General features: G+C 55.2%; 1 protein-coding gene across 1 annotated transcript; it reads right to left on the bottom strand.

Annotated features, from left to right (window-relative positions):
- Positions 1 to 12,870: 12,870 nt before the first annotated feature.
- LOC133059336 (uncharacterized) lies at positions 12,871 to 15,915 on the bottom strand. Its single transcript, XM_061146309.1, has 9 exons — positions 15,743 to 15,915; positions 15,041 to 15,162; positions 14,917 to 14,991; positions 14,284 to 14,806; positions 14,030 to 14,163; positions 13,846 to 13,935; positions 13,558 to 13,647; positions 13,269 to 13,463; positions 12,871 to 13,130 (listed from the first exon to the last, which is right to left on the bottom strand). Exons 1-9 carry the CDS (start codon positions 15,913 to 15,915, stop codon positions 12,871 to 12,873), a joined length of 1,662 nt encoding a protein of 553 aa, XP_061002292.1.
- Positions 15,916 to 16,122: the final 207 nt, after the last annotated feature.

Raw genomic sequence — 16,122 nt, forward strand, 5'->3', positions numbered from 1 at the left:
TGGGGACCTGGGACTCTGGGGTTGCTCACTGGTCCCTTGACTTCAGGTCCTTTCTTGCTGCAAGAGTCCGTGAGTCTGAAATTCCAAGCCTCAGATTTCCTTCTCCTAAAATAGGCTTCAAATCCAGGACTTCACGTGGGGACCATGGGCCCACCTGCAGCTCCTTCCAAAAGGTCCTGGGGCATGTGTGTATGTGTCCCACGAAAAGAGGTCAATTTAGCCCTCACTGTGGTTTCTTTGCCTTCAAATAGCAAACGTCAGGCTTGCATGGGTCTGGGATTTTCACTTAGAAATCTGTCCTTTAGGTGAAACCTCTGCAGTGAGATAAAGCAAGGCATCCCACAGGTTCTGTCCACACAGCAGCGGACACCACCCTGGCCTGGAGGCCCTTGGCTTCATTTGGGGGACCCCCTGCAGGGCCGGCCCCACCAGCCCAGGGCGAGAGGACATCAGTGGGAGCACCAGGCCGGCTCATTCGGCCCTGCGTGTTGAGCCCTGCATGTTGTCTGCGTGGCCGTGGGGGGGGCGGGGAGTCCGCTGCAGACGGGCGGAGGACGTGCCTGGGAGCACACATCCTGTAACCGGCAGAGGAGGGGGCCTGAGGCTGCCTGTGGCCCCCAGGGAGGGAGGAACTGGGGGCAGTGGGCCCCCGGGAGGGCTGGTGATGGGGAGGGCCTGAGATGCACCCCCTGCCCTAAACCCCGCTCCCCGCTCCCTCTGTCCCCGGCGGGCTGAAGCCGGCTGGTGGGCACACAGACGACTCTCCAGCAAACAAGAGGTGCTCGCTCCGTCTTGGCCCTTGGCCGGAGCAGGGTTTCTGTCTCTTCCCCAAGGTACCATCTTAATTCAAGGAAATGCATCCGTTGGGACTCCGAGAAGTCTCAGGCCTGTGGTCACAGGGAGGACGTCCTTCCTGTTTCCTGGAGGGTCCCCTGCAGGCTCTGTGCTCTGATCACACGGCTCAAGAGTCCTGTCTGGGTACAGCTGCCGGCGGCTCGGCCTCTGACGGAAGTGCCTGCTTGAGCTGGGCCCTTTCTCCCTGACCCATGAGGCGTCCCAGGTCTGAGGACACCTGGGCAGGAGTCCCCTGTGATGCCCACACGAAAGCATCAGTGGTTTCTAGGTTCTCTCCTATTTCCACATCACAGCATATGTGAAAGCGGCGCCTGCTCCCCAGGGAGACGCCAGACACTGCAGTCCGGCCCTGTCTACCTCCCACGGGTCACTGACTTCACCGGGGGTCTGCCTGGGAAATGGGGCATTTCAGATTCCCGAGTCTGCGCTCTTTGGCTCTCTATCAAACTAAAAGTTTAACATGAGAATCAAACCATCTTTGGGGCAAGAACAACTGTTTAGGTCCCCGACAAAGCCATATAGAATTTCACAGACCAGAGGCAGCCTTATTCAAAGTCGCACACCCCCACCCCTAATTCAATGCATTTATTCAGCTGGGGACTTGGGGAGTATACAATTTAAGCTGCAAAACAAGACTATAAAGGGTGTTGGGTATCCGCCTGGTACCAAAAGAGGAGCTGCAGTCCAGTTTCTTCTCGACACTGCGTGGCTTCCTCCAGAGGCCCCCAGGCAAATCCTGGAGGTTTGTGCTGATGCAGCCTTTCGATAAGATCAGCCTCTGAACCACAGGCGTTTCACCAGGAAAACTAGAAAGAGCTATTCTTTACGATGGGAGTTTTGAAGAGGCCCCTCCATTGTGCAGAAGCCTGGGGAGTAAGATCGGGAGCCTTGAACTTGAAAGACGGAGCTGGCGTGAGCCGGTGGCTTGGGCTGTGTCTCACGTGGACGGACAGACTCTCTGGGTCCAGCAGAGCTGCCCTGCTCTCGGTGCTCTGGGTGGGGCTGCCCCCACGCCCACCTTCCACAGGATGCTGTCCTAACACTCAGGGCCTCACATATAGTTCTGTTTGGCAGAGGTTTTCACAGAGGTGATGAAGCTAAAAGGAGGTCTTTAGGGTGGACCCTAATCCAACGAGATGAGGCTGGTGTCCTGGGAGAAGAAGAGACCAGGACAGACATGTAGGGAGAAGGCGGCATCTGCCAGCCGAGGAGAGGCTTCCGCAGAAATTGGCCCTGCCCACAGCCGGCAGTGCTTTGAGAAAGGACGTTTCTGCCACGTAAGGCACCTTCTGTTGGTCTTGTTAGAGCAGCCCTGGGGACTGAACACACAGGAGAGACTTATCAGCCAGACCCAGTGATGACTGGGAAAGCAGGTCACTAAGCTTTCAGCTTCAAAAAGGGACTGACACAGTGAAATGAGGGAAAAGGCAATGTCCTCCGCCCTGCTTGTCTGCCGGCCCTGCCCCTCCTGGGGAGGACGGGTGAGACAGCCTCGGACGGGACCAGGGAGGGGGGAGTCCTGGATGAAGAGGGGCCAGATCAGCTTTATTTTCGTAACAAGAGTGAGTCTAGGTTCACCCACATCACTTCAACTGACTCAATTTTGTTCCTTTTTATGGCTGAGTGATATTCCATTGTACCAGAGCCGCCTGTCATACTGAGTGAAGTCAAAGAGAAAAACAAACATCATATATTAACATATATTAATATATAACCATATATATATATATATATAGGGTTAATATACGGATGGAGAAGGAAATAGCAACCCACTCCAGTATTCCTGCCTGGAGAATCCCATGGATGTAGGAGCCTGGCGGGCTACAGTCCATGGGGTCGCAAAGAGTTGGACACGACTGAGCGACTTCACTTCCTAGTATATACGGAGTCTAGAGAAGCAGCGCTGAAGCGCCTATTTGAGGGCAGGCATAGAGGCAAAGATGTCGGAGTGGAGTTTGGACGCAGCAGGGGAGGGACGGGGCAGAGAAACTGACCGGGTGGCTTCGCGTGCGGACAGACACTCCCGCGTGTGCCAGCGATGGCTCGCGGAAGCCGCTGTGTCTCTCGGGGAGCTCAGCTCGGGGCTCTGTGAGACCTGGAGGGTGGGGTGGGGGGAGGCTCACGACCGAGGGGACGCGTGTATGCTGACGGCTGATTCACACTGCCGCACAGCGGACTCCAACACGGCAAACTGTAAGGCAATTATATTCCAATAAAAAATGTGAATCTAACAACGCAAACACAGAGAGGAAAGAAATGTCACTTTCTTTATTCTTTCAAGTGGAATCAAACACAAGCCAGTGCTTTCAGTACGTCATCGTAGAGTAAAAATAAGGTTAAAGCAAAGCCGCGCTTCTGCGAAACCCCTGCTTCTGCCCCGCGGGGCGGCTGCAGGCCCCGCCCCTCTGGCGGCAGGTTCTATGTTCTCTGGACGTCTGCCCTTCTTTCCGACCCGCCTGCAGGGGCCCCTCCTCGTGGCCGCGCGACCACCGGTGGATTTTTCTAGAATGCGTGTGCAGCGCGGCCTCGTGCCCATGGGATGGAATCTTTATTTTGCCTTCATTTTTGAAAGTGTTTTCGTGGGGCTGAGACTTTCAGAATTTACACTTTGCTCTCAGCGCTTCACTGACGTCATTCCACGTTATTTTGGCCTCCAGTGTTCTTGATGAGAAGGCAGGCTATGAGGATCTTCTTTCCTTCTCTGGTTATGAGTTTTCTCTTCCTTATTAGTTTTTAACAACTTGAGGATGGGTGCTAAGGGGTGGTTTTATTTATATTTAACCCTCTTGGGACTTGATCGTCTTAAGTATCTGGAGACTCATGTATTTAATCAAATTAGGACTAATTTTGAACATTTTTCCAATTTTTTTTCTGTCCTGTTTTCTCTTTTCTTTGCTGCTAGGACTCTAAACAGAGTCTCCAGATAGATCACATACAGATTGGATTGCTTGAAACTCTTACATATAACTGTGCCTCTATTCATTGCTTTCACTGTTTTTTTTTTTTTTTTTTTAAATTATTTTCTCCAGTTCTTCATTTTGGACAATTTCTGTTGAGATTATCTGTCTTCAAGGTCATTGATACTGAAATGTTCCACGTTGTGGAGGTTTCTTTAAAATTCCAGATATTGAACATTCAGTTCTAGGAGATATATTTATTCATTTAGAATTTCTATTTCTCTCCTAAACTTCTCTTCATCTGTGTATCTTTTCCTGCAAATTGTTTGAATGTATCTGTTATTTTGTGATTTGGGGTCATGAGTGAACCTGCCTTGTTGAGTAGGTCACATTTTCCTGGTTCTTTTCATGTAAAGTAGTTACCGTTTTACGTTGGGCACTGTGGATGACGTGGTGTAGAAATTCTTGGCTGGCTCATGTTCCTGTGTAAAATGTCGATGTGAAGAATGAAAGTGGAGCACACCATATCAATGTATGAGAAAACCCACTGAAATGTTGTGAAGTAATTAGCCTCCAACTAATAAAAAAAAAATAATAAAAAAAAAAGAAAGAAAGAAAGTGGAGCACGCTGGCAGGAGACCAGTCCGCCCCGTGACCCTGCTCTGCCTGGTGCTCCCTCCTCCTCCGGGTCCTGTCACTGCCCGCCCCGAGCTCTGCCGTCTGCAGGGACACCCTCAGTGCCTCCGCTCTTGCTCGGCCTCCAGTCCCCGGGCCTGTGAAGGGCCCGAGGGGACAGACTGGGTAAACGCGGCTCCTCACTCCGTCGGGGGCGTCTCTTCTTTTCAAGAGCCGAGCCTTCTCCGCATCTGCCTCTGCGCTCTGGTGCCTCAGAATAGCCCATCCTATCTTGTCTGAAGCTCGTAACCGATGCTGGTGGGCAGATCAGTCTGGTGTAAACTGCTTTGCCATTTCCAGAAATCAGAAATTTCTAAGACTAGATACATCGGCTCGGTGACTCTTCACCACATCTCTAAGGGGGTTGGTATCCTTTTGCAGAAGGTGCTGGAGCTCAAGGAGTTTGACTAACTTACCAGCTGGTCAGCATCGAGTTGGTGATGGAAGGAGTCTCTCTGGACACCAGATTCCACAGCAGGGACACAGTCACTGCATGCATCTGTCCATGCAGTACAGACACCAGGGTGTCTCCAGAGCAGGGAGCCCGCCCGGGGGGCCCACGAGTGCCATGAGCACCTGGTGGGGGGCATAGCGGCCCAGCGGGCATGTGGTGAACTGTCCTCCTCAGCAGGGCAGTGCCCTTCCCGAGGGTCCCCACTGCAGGGCGACGGCATCAGCTCCTGGGTCACAAGTGCATGGACAGTGAGGAGGCCTCAGATCCACCCCAGTGGACAGGCGAGAGAAGGGTGTTGGCGAGGCTGTTTTCTGGAAACTTCCAAGAAGATTTGTTGGAGGAGAGTCTAGAGAATGCATGAGGACACGGGTGTGCAGGCGGGACCCTGCGCTGGACAGGGTATTGACTCGATGGGCTGGTGGGTGCCCAGGGTCTGACCCGGTGTACCCGGGGACCCAACAGCCGCACCCAGTGCTTCCTTGAGAAAACCTGCTCAGGCAGCTGCCAAACGATGGACTCAGAATAACCTGAGGGTGGTAGGAATAGAATAGCTTATCGAGGTGTATTCTGTGCCCAGGCTGTGATGATCTCTTATCTGCATCATCTCACTTAATCCCCACAGAAACTCTGGGAGAATTGCTGTTATTTGTTGTTTTTTTATTTTTATTGGCATATAGTTAACGTACCATGTTGTGTGAGTTTCAGATGCGCAGCAAAGTGAATCTGTTACACATATAAGTGTATGTGTGTGCTCAGTCATGTCCGACCCTTTGCATCCCATGGACTGTACCCCACCAGGCTCCTCTCTCCATGGGATTTTCCAGGCAAGAATACTGCAGTGGGTAGCCATGCCCTCCTCCAAGGGATCTTCCCGACCCAGGGATTGAACACAAGTGTCCTGCATCTCCTACACTGCAGGCAGATTCTTTACCCATCTCAGACCACCTTACCTGCCTCCTGAGATACTACAGGCAGGTCAAGAAGCAACAGTTAGAACCAGATGTGGAACAATGGACTGGTTCCAAATTGGAAAAGGAGTATGTCAAGGCTATATACTGTCACCCTGCTTATTTAACTTATATGCAGAGGACATCATGTGAAATGCTGGGCTGGATGTGAAGCACAAACTGGAATCAAGATTGCCGGGAGAAATATCAATAACGTCAGATATGCAGATGACACCATCTTTACGGCAGAAAGTGAAGAGGAACTAAAGAACCTCTTGAGGAAAGTGAAAGAGGAGAGTGAAAAAATTGGCTTAAAAGCTCAACATTCAGAAAACTAAGTTCATGGCATCCAGTCCCATCACTTCATGGCAAATGGATGGGGAAACAATGGAAACAGTGACAGATTTTATTTTCTTCCAAATAAAGGGCTCCAAAATCATTGCAGATAGTGACTGCAGCCACGAAATTAAAAAACACTTGCTCCTTGGAAGAAAAGCTATGACCAACCTAGACAGCATTTTAAAAAGCAGAGATATTTGCCGACAAAGGCTCATCTAGTCAAAGCTATGGTTTTTCCAGTATGGATGTGAAAGCTGGACTATAAAGAAAGCTGAGCGCCGAAGAATTGATGCTTTTGAACTGTGGTGTTGGAGAAGATTCTTGAGAGTCCCTTGGACTGCAAGGAGATCCAACCAGTCCATCCTAAAGGAGATCAGTCGTGGGTGTTCATTGGAAGGACTGATGCTGAAGCTGAAACTCCAGTACTTTGGCCACCTGATGCAAAGAACTGACTCCTCAGACAAGACCCTGGTGCTGGGAAAGATTGAGGGCAGGAGGAGAAGGGGACGACAGAGGATGAGATGGTTGGATGGCATCACTGACTCAGTGGACACGAGTTTGGGTGGACTCTGGAAGCTGGTGATGGACAGGGAGGGCTGGCGTGCTGCGGTTCATGGGATCACAAAGAGTCGGACATGACTGAGCAACTGAACTGAACTCAACTACCCCGACTGGTCTGCTACATTGCCTGTGGAGCCAAGGCTTGGCATCATAGGAGACGCATCTGTTTATATTCAATTCACAGCTGGACTGTATCAATAAGACATTTTCAGCTAGGATTTTGGAATTGAAGCTGGAGTTACTGAACAGATTCAGTTAGAACTTGAACTGGGAGGACAGAAAACTTTGGGAAAAAAGGAGCAGCGAGAGACCAGCCGCACTAGTGGGACCAACGCAGTCTCCACCCTGAGCATCCAGCCCCTGTCCTGGGACATGGCAGCCATCCAGCACCCACACATTAAACCAGAAAGAAGGTCAGTCTGCGACCAGCACCAGACTTCTGTTTCGTGGTCGAAGACTCTGTGATATCTCAGTGACTCTGGGTCTGAGCAAGTGAAACAGGAGATTGGGCTTATCATGTATGACTTCTAGAAAAACTCTGTGGAAAGCTATTTCTTTTTTATTGCTAATTTCTCTCACAAAATCACGATTAGCTAATTTATTATGATTTGTGAGGTCTTTCCTAAAAGTAGAGAGGGAAAAGGAGCTGTAGGTCAAAGTTTCTCTCATGATTTGATATGAAAGCCCCCATGTACCTGCTGTCTGGACTGCAGGAACGTATAGCTAATAAAAACCTCAGCTCAAGAATGAAGCTCATTTGAATGATTTTTAAAGCTGCTCAATGAATTTCTAAGACTCGTCTGTTTTCCAGGTGTTTTCTCTTTGGGCCTAAGGGTCTAAAATGTAATTTTAAAAAAAATTGGAAAGTATGCACTTATAATCGCCTTAGGTTGGATCAGAGACCTGAGACTCTGTAAGTTCCCTGAAGGGAAGGCGAGGAGGAAGATTAAAGACAGCTGATCTGAAAACAGCTCACAGGAAGGCGGAGGATCCTCGTGGTCGTCCCGGGGATCAGAGATGTAAGTGATTCTGGCCATTTTACTGGCTTTGGAAACCACACAAAATCGTTTTTCCATTTTATTTCGGGCTTGGAACCTCTGTGTTCACGATAAATTCAAGCAGATGTGTTTGATTTCAAACATTTCCCCGAAAGATCACGCCTGTGCCTCCATGGGGTGAAGTGACCCCCGCTGAGGCGGAGAGCAGGGCCCCGTGTGACCACTCCTTTATCTTATTTCCCTCCAGATGGGAATTGGGCAAACCCAAGTCACGGTGGCCGCAACCGGCCTTTGAAAGCAGATGTTAGGTTCCATACAAACTGAAAGCAAAATTAAACTTGGAAAGCCAAAGTTTTCATTGAGCTCCAAGGAAGAAGAGGGTAGAAGAGGCAGAGAAAGAAAAGAACATTTGAGGGGGGAAATCTACTTGGAAAATCTCTGAATTTTGTCTGTTTAACTTGGTATTTTGCTTCTGTAGTTGTCTATTGGAGTCCTCTGTCATGAGGGTTGGGCGTGTTCCTTTTCTTACTCTGAGGTGCTGATTGTAACTAATACACACACACCCCCGCCACCTTCCTCAACACCTACACACCTAAACACCTGGTGCGTTTGAAGGCAGACACCCCAGGCTAAAATTAGGATAAAGTATTAGCATGCAGAGGTCAGCCTACCCTGGATTTACATTTGCCAAGTCTGTATAAAAGGATTGAAATCCTAATTTAAGAGCCATTTGTTACGAAACTTCTCTAAACCAGCTCTTCATCTATGTCAGAGATTATGCATCAAGTCAGATGTTATTTGGCATTTTTCCCACAATTCAGCCAAACCCATATTTCAAGTCTCCATCCCATTGAAGTGCCTCACAGTTTTACCTGAGTTCTTTGTATTTACTTTGATTGATGCGTCTTTGCATAATTAGACAAAAGAAAATTGCTCTGCCTTCTAAGTCGCTAATGCTAAGGCAGCACTTCATCCTTTGCATGTCTTCAGGACACGGGACAGCAAGTACCCGGGGATCGAACACCAGGGCTGCGGGTTCTCAAAGGACGAGGGCTCTATTCCCTTGTCCCAGACCCCCTTGGGACCAGTGGGGAGAGCGAATGTCCCATGGCTTTGGAGCTAAGCTTAGGTGGCCCCAGGGGACTGGACTGGGAACCGTAGACTAGTACAAATAACACAACCATCTACTCGGAGTCAATTCTGAGGAGACAAGTAGCTGGTAACTCCCTTCTCAGCCAACTTTCCCCCGTAATCCCCGTATGTGTGCACACATATGCACACACACTTAACACACGTGCCCACACATATACACACCACACTTGGTACACATGTGTGCACACACATGCACTCAGCACACACATGCACACATGTTCACACTTGCTCAGCACTCATGTCCCCACATATATACACATGCTTAGTATACATGCATGCACACATGCAAACACTTGCACACAGGTGTCCACACATATACATACATACTTAGCATGTGTACACCTACATGCATATACTCAGCACACATGTGCATAGAGGAACATACGTACTCACACACACTCAGCACATGTGTCCACACATATACATACTTAGTACACATGTGTGTGCACACATGCAGATACTCAGCACATGTGTGTGCATATATACACAAATAATACATATCTGTCCACACACATACACACATACATAACACACATACAGACTCTCAGCACCCACACACATACACTCACTCAGCACACATATGCATGTGGGTACATATATGCACATGTACTTAGCACACATGTGTGCACCCATATGCACATACTCACTCAGCATACACGCACACACAACACATACATGCACACACACATGTGCACACACACTTACTAGGCCCAGGGCCCGTGCACACATCTCCAGTCTTGCCCCTCCTCTGTCCTGGATCCCCAGGTCTGTCTCCACGACTCCTGTCAGTATGAGGCCCAGGCGGTAGAAAGCTCCCTCTCCAGTGGGAGGGCTTGGCCAGCTCAGGGAGCATTGTGGGCCTACAACTTCAGCTTCAGTGGGGGTTGACGGGGCCCCCGCGAGGGGCCTGGGGTCCTTGAGGAGATATCGCTCTTTCACAAGATAGTCGTTGACTCAGGGGATCCGGGTATACTTTGCAGATTTTTGATTATCTAGCAATTCAGTTCTGTTCAGTTCAGTCACTCAGTGGTGTCCGACTCTTTGCGACCCCGTGAAGTGCAGAATGCCAGGCCTCCCTGTCCATCACCAAATCCTGGAGTTTACTCAAACTCATGTCCATTGGGTCGGTGATGCCATCCAGCCATCTCATCCTCTGTCGTCCCCTTCTCTTGCCCCCAGTCCCTCCCAGCATCAGGGTCTTTTCCAATGAGTCAACTCTTAATTAGCTCCTGGAATTTTTTCAGAAAAATATTTAGCCTTTTACTTTGAGGTAATTATAGACCCACAAGAAATGGCAAGACTGTTACAGAGCCCTGATCCCGTCCTCCCGCCCACCCATCCCTGTAGTGGTGTCACAGCCAGGACATCAACCTCGCACTGGTCACTGGACTTCAGACCTTAGCAGGTGTCCCTGGCTTTCACCTGCACTCGCGTGTTTGTGTGTGTGTGTGTGTGTGTGTGTGTGTGTGTGATTCTAAGCCATCTTATCCGCTGTGCAGACTCCTGTGACCACCGGCGAGTTCCGAACTGTTCCATCTACTCATCCTACTCTCTTTGGAGTCAACTCCCCTCCCCGCGCTGCTCCCCAGAAACCACCGTTGGTCTGCATCTCTAGAATCCTGCCGTTTCCTCAGTGCTGCGTAAGTGGATCGCACAGCAGACAGTGTGGTCCTCCTGGGTGGGCTCTTCCCTTTCACCTAAGTCAGGGGCTCCGGTCCTGTAGCCGTGTGCATCGGTCACCATCAGGAGCCCCTGACTGCCCCCGCCCCTCCTCGGCTCCGCTGAAACCCCACCCCTCCTCACGCGCGGGGTTCGTGAGGGTCGCCAGCCTCCCCAGGGTGTCCCAGGCACCCTCAGAATCGCTGCTCCAGATGCTCTCTGGAGCCCAGTAACTCTGTTACAGTACCGTAATGGAAATATTGGGATCAGAGGAGTGAAAATGGTTTTCACTGGGAAGCTTAGAGCCGGCAAACTTGAGGGCGAGTGGGGGAAAGGGTGGGGAGGTGGGCGGGGCCACCGCGGGGAGGCTGGTCCGGGGGCCCAACAGCACCGGACCACCCGGGGCGGAGCGCCGAGCCCCGCGGGAGGGCGCGTCAGGACCCGCGTGGAAGCCCCGCCCTCCTGTCACAGTGAGGGGGCCCCGGGGTGCGCTGCACGACTGTCAGCAACGAATTTCCCGAAGACAACTCCGGAGCGCTGCGCCCCGAGGCTGGCAAAGGTGCGGACGAGGCAGACGCCGTCCGCAGAAGGAAGCGTCTGTAAATGCGATGCGTGGACTGCGCAGCCGCTAAAACATGGAACGGCAGCGCGGTCCCTGAGCCGGGAGTGACGCCCGGGGGAGGGACGGTGAGTGTGAGTCCCAGGACCCCTGTGTGTGAGGCTGGTGAGTCCCGTGCGTGGAACAAACGCCACCCTTCCGCTGTCCGTCCGCAGGGAGGAGAGAGTGTGGACACTCCTGAGCCGGGCGTGCCGGGGGAGTGCCTCCGTTCCTTTCCTACACCTCCCTCTTCTGACCGGAAGCCTCTGAGACGCTCACTGTCCGGCCCTGTGCCCTGCGGAAGCTGCCGCATGAGACCCTGAGGCCGGGAGGTAAAGCAGTCCCTCGGGTCCATCAGGGGCTCTCGTGGGAGGCCACCCCTTGCTCCCATAGACGCCCCTCCTCCGTGCCATGGTTCAGGAGTGACAGTGACGATCAGGGCCCAGGCAGGAATATCTAATGACCTGCATTCAGGGTGAACCAACAGTTAGGAAGCTGGTCTCCGTTGCAGAAATGTGCTTTCATGAATTCGCTGGGGCTTGTTCTCTAAGAATTAGCCGTCAGCTCACAGAGACGCTTAGGCGTATTTGAGCCCCATCAGCTGGCATTTAAGCTGCGGCTCATGGGGCGGATCCCGGCTCCAGCTAGAGCTTCACAGACATCTGGAGAGTCAGAGCTCTGGGGGGTGACACTTCTGTGGGTTGGATGTAAAGGCTGGGGTTGTGGCAGGTATGGGGGACACTCTTACCCCGGCCCCTCTGTGGGTCCTGGTGGTCCTTCTCAGCATCTCCACTCCCCTAGGTCTGTGTCAGCTGCACTGTTTACTCTTGCAGATGGTGACGGTGAGGACAGCGGTTCTTAGCTCGGGCTCTTGCTGGAATTCTAAGTCGACTCTGCATTCCGCACACGATACAGAACACCGGGAACTGTGTCTGCCCTTCATCACGACACCAAGTACAGAACTGAGGCAGCGAGCGGACTTACAGGAGCCTCTGGAGCCTCTAAGTCCCTGCTCCCGACTGTCTGAGCGTGATGGTTTGGGTCAGTTAGAGAGAGAGTCCCCAGGGCAAGGAGCCCTGCCTGGCAGAGCAGGCTCACTGCCCCACGACCCCTGCTGGATCGGCTACAGGTGGGGGTGCTTCCTGGCCACCTTGGCTTAGGGGGGCTGTGTTATCAGCTTTGGATAGTGATTTTAGCCAAGATCACAACTTGGTCTAAAGTGACTCAAAACGTGTCATGGGCTGAAGGGTGATCCCCCAAATTCGTATGTTGAAGCCCTAACACCCAGGACCTCAGAATGTGACTGCGTTTGTAGACAGTCTGCAGAAAAGTGATTAAGGTTAAGTGAGGTCGTGTGGGTGGGCCCTAAACTAACAGGACTGAGTCCTTGTAAGAAGGGAAATTAGGATACGCACGGAGGGAAGGCCCTAAGAGGACCAGGGAGAAGATGGCCGTCTACACGCCAGGGAGAGCAGCCTGGGAAAGGAAGGAGAGGAGACCAGCCCCGCCCGCACCCGGACCTCGGGCTTCCGGCCTCCAGACTGAGAGAAAACCCGTTTCTGTTGCTCCAGCTGCCTGCCTGCGCTGCTTGGACGCGGCTGCCCGAGCGGGCTGGAGGAACCCGCGGACTCTCTCTGCTTTCTCTCTGCCCATCTTTGGCAGGGGGTGGGGGGGGACAGCATACCTGGGAGCGTGGTGGGGGGCGTGACTGGTGGGGGCGTCACTCGTGGGGGCGTCACTCGTGGGGGGCGTCACTCATGGGGGCGTCACTCGTGGGGGCGTCACTGGTGGGGGCGTCACTGGTGGGGGGCGTGACTGGTGGGGGCGTGACTGGTGGGGGCGTCACTCGTGGGGGCGTCACTCGTGGGGGCGTCACTCGTGGAGGCGTCACTCGTGGGGGCGTCACTCGTGGGGGCGTCACTGGTGTGGGCGTCACTGGTGGGGGCGTCACTGGTGGGGGCGTCACTCGTGGGGGCGTCACTGGTGTGGGCGTCACTGGTGTGGGGCGTCACTGGTGGGGGCGTCACTCGTGGGGGCATCACTCGTGGGGGCGTCACTGGTGGGGGCGTCACTCGTGGGGGCGTCACTCGTGGGGGCGTCACTGGTGGGGGGCGTCACTGGTGGGGGCGTCACTGGTGGGGGCGTCACTGGTGGGGGCGTCACTCGTGGGGGGCGTCACTGATGGAGGCGTCACTGGTGGGGGCGTCACTGGTGGGGCGTCACTGGTGGGGGCGTCACTCGTGGGGGGCGTCACTGATGGAGGCGTCACTGGTGGGGGCGTCACTCGTGGGGGCGTCACTCGTGGGGGCGTCACTCGTGGGGGCGTCACTGGTGGGGGGCGTCACTCGTGGGGGCATCACTCGTGGGGGCGTCACTGATGGGGGGCGTCACTGGTGGGGGCGTCACTCGTGGGGGGCGTCACTGATGGAGGCGTCACTGGTGGGGGCGTCACTGGTGGGGGCGTCACTGGTGGGGGCGTCACTCGTGGGGGGCGTCACTGGTGGGGGCGTCACTGGTGGGGGCGTCACTGGTGGGGGCGTCACTCGTGGGGGGCGTCACTGATGGAGGCGTCACTGGTGGGGGCGTCACTGGTGGGGGCGTCACTGGTGGGGGCGTCACTGGTGGGGGCGTCACTCGTGGGGGGCGTCACTGATGGAGGCGTCACTGGTGGGGGCGTCACTGGTGGGGGGCGTCACTGGTGGGGCGTCACTGGTGGGGGCGTCACTGGTGGGGGCGTCACTCGTGGGGGGCGTCACTGATGGAGGCGTCACTGGTGGGGGCGTCACTGGTGGGGGCGTCACTGGTGGGGGCGTCACTCGTGGGGGGCGTCACTGATGGAGGCGTCACTGGTGGGGGCGTCACTGGTGGGGGGCGTCACTGGTGGGGGGCGTCACTCGTGGGGGCGTCACTCGTGGGGGCGTCACTCGTGGGGGCATCACTCGTGGGGGCGTCACTGATGGGGGGCGTCACTGGTGGGGGCGTCACTCGTGGGGGTGTCACTCGTGGGGGCGTCACTGGTGGGGCGTCACTGGTGGGGCGTCACTGGTGGGGGCATCACTCGTGTGGGTGTCACTCGTGGGGGCGTCACTCGTGGGGGCGTCACTGGTGGGGGCGTCACTCGTGGGGGGCGTCACTGGTGGGGCGTCACTGGTGGGGCGTCACTGGTGGGGGCGTCACTCGTGTGGGTGTCACTCGTGGGGGCGTCACTCGTGGGGGCGTCACTGGTGGGGCGTCACTGGTGGGGGCGTCACTCGTGGGGGCATCACTCGTGGGGGCGTCACTGATGGAGGCGTCACTCGTGGGGGCGTCACTCGTGGGGGCGTCACTGGTGTGGGCGTCACTGGTGGGGGGCGTCACTGGTGGGGCGTCACTGGTGGGGGCGTCACTCGTGGGGGCATCACTCGTGGGGGCGTCACTGATGGAGGCGTCACTGGTGGGGGCGTCACTCGTGGGGGGCGTCACTGATGGAGGCGTCACTGGTGGGGGCGTCACTGATGGAGGCGTCACTGGTGGGGGCGTCACTGGTGGGGGCGTCACTGGTGTGGGCGTCACTCGTGGGGGCGTCACTGGTGGGGGCGTCGCTCGTGGGGGCGTCACTGGTGGGGGCGTCACTGGTGGGGGCGTCACTGGTGCGGGCGTCACTGGTGGGGGTGTCACTTGTGGGGGCGTCACTGGTGGGGGGGCGTCACTGGTGGGGGGGCGTCACTGGTGGGGGCGTCACTCGTGGGGGCGTCACTGGTGGGGGCGTCACTGGTGGGGGGCGTCACTGGTGGGGCGTCACTGGTGGGGGGCGTCACTGGTGGGGCGTCACTCGTGGGGGCGTCACTCGTGGGGGGCGTCACTGGTGGGGGCGTCACTGGTGGGGGGCGTCACTGGTGGGGGGGCGTCACTGGTGGGGGCGTCACTGGTGGGGGGCGTCACTGGTGGGGCGTCACTCGTGGGGGCGTCACTCGTGGGGGCGTCACTGGTGGGGGGCGTCACTGCTGGGGGGGCGTCACTGGTGGGGGCGTCACTCGTGGGGGCGTCACTGGTGGGGCGTCACTCGTGGGGGCGTCACTCGTGGGGGCGTCACTGTTGGGGGCGTCACTGGTGGGGCGTCACTCGTGGGGGGCGTCACTGGTGGGGGGCGTCACTGTTGGGGGCGTCACTGGTGGGGCGTCACTCGGGGGCGTCACTGGTGGGGGCGTCACTGGTGGGGCGTCACTGGTGGGGGGGCGTCACTGGTGGGGGGCGTCACTGGTGGGGCGTCACTCGTGGGGGGCGTCACTGGTGGGGGGCGTCACTGGTGGGGCGTCACTGGTGGGGGCGTCACTCGTGTGGGCGTCACTGGTGGGGGCGTCACTGTTGGGGCGTCACTGGTGGGGGCGTCACTGGTGGGGCGTCACTGGTGGGGGCGTCACTCGTGGGGGCGTCACTGGTGGGGGGCGTCACTGGTGGGGCGTCACTCGTGGGGGCGTCACTCGTGGGGGCAACGGGGCCTCCCTTAGCTGGTCTCTGAACACCTCTGTGGGAAGAACCGGCTTCTTGGTGACTTGGTAAATGAGAGATGAAGTTGTATCATACAAGGGTGTGAGATTTTGAGCTTATCTGTCAGTACAGTAGATTACCCCTCCTCCCCCACAATGGAGAAGACTTCAAAGGCGCTGGAGAGACACAGGGGGTCCGAGCTGGCAAACAGCAGTGGGACCCCGGGTGGAGGCCTGCCCTTCCTCTTAGAAGGAAGTTGAGACTCTAAGGTGACTTGAATTCTGTAGGCCCAGGGAGCTCCAGGAGGTGCCATGCACTGGGACCCAGCTCCTTCACGGAAGCTGAGAACACCGATGTGACAGGAAATTTATTAAGAGACAAGAAGTCAGACATACAGGAGCTGTTTTCTTCCTCAAAACCATAGGGGATACGATGATAGAAATAGGTCTCTCGAAAATGAGGTGAGGGTTATACCAGGGGCGTCAGATCTGGGAATGGCATTGATCGCTATGATCAGTTC

Source organism: Dama dama, chromosome 7 (assembly GCF_033118175.1).
Source record: "Dama dama isolate Ldn47 chromosome 7, ASM3311817v1, whole genome shotgun sequence".
Classification (NCBI taxonomy): Eukaryota; Metazoa; Chordata; class Mammalia; order Artiodactyla; family Cervidae; genus Dama; species Dama dama.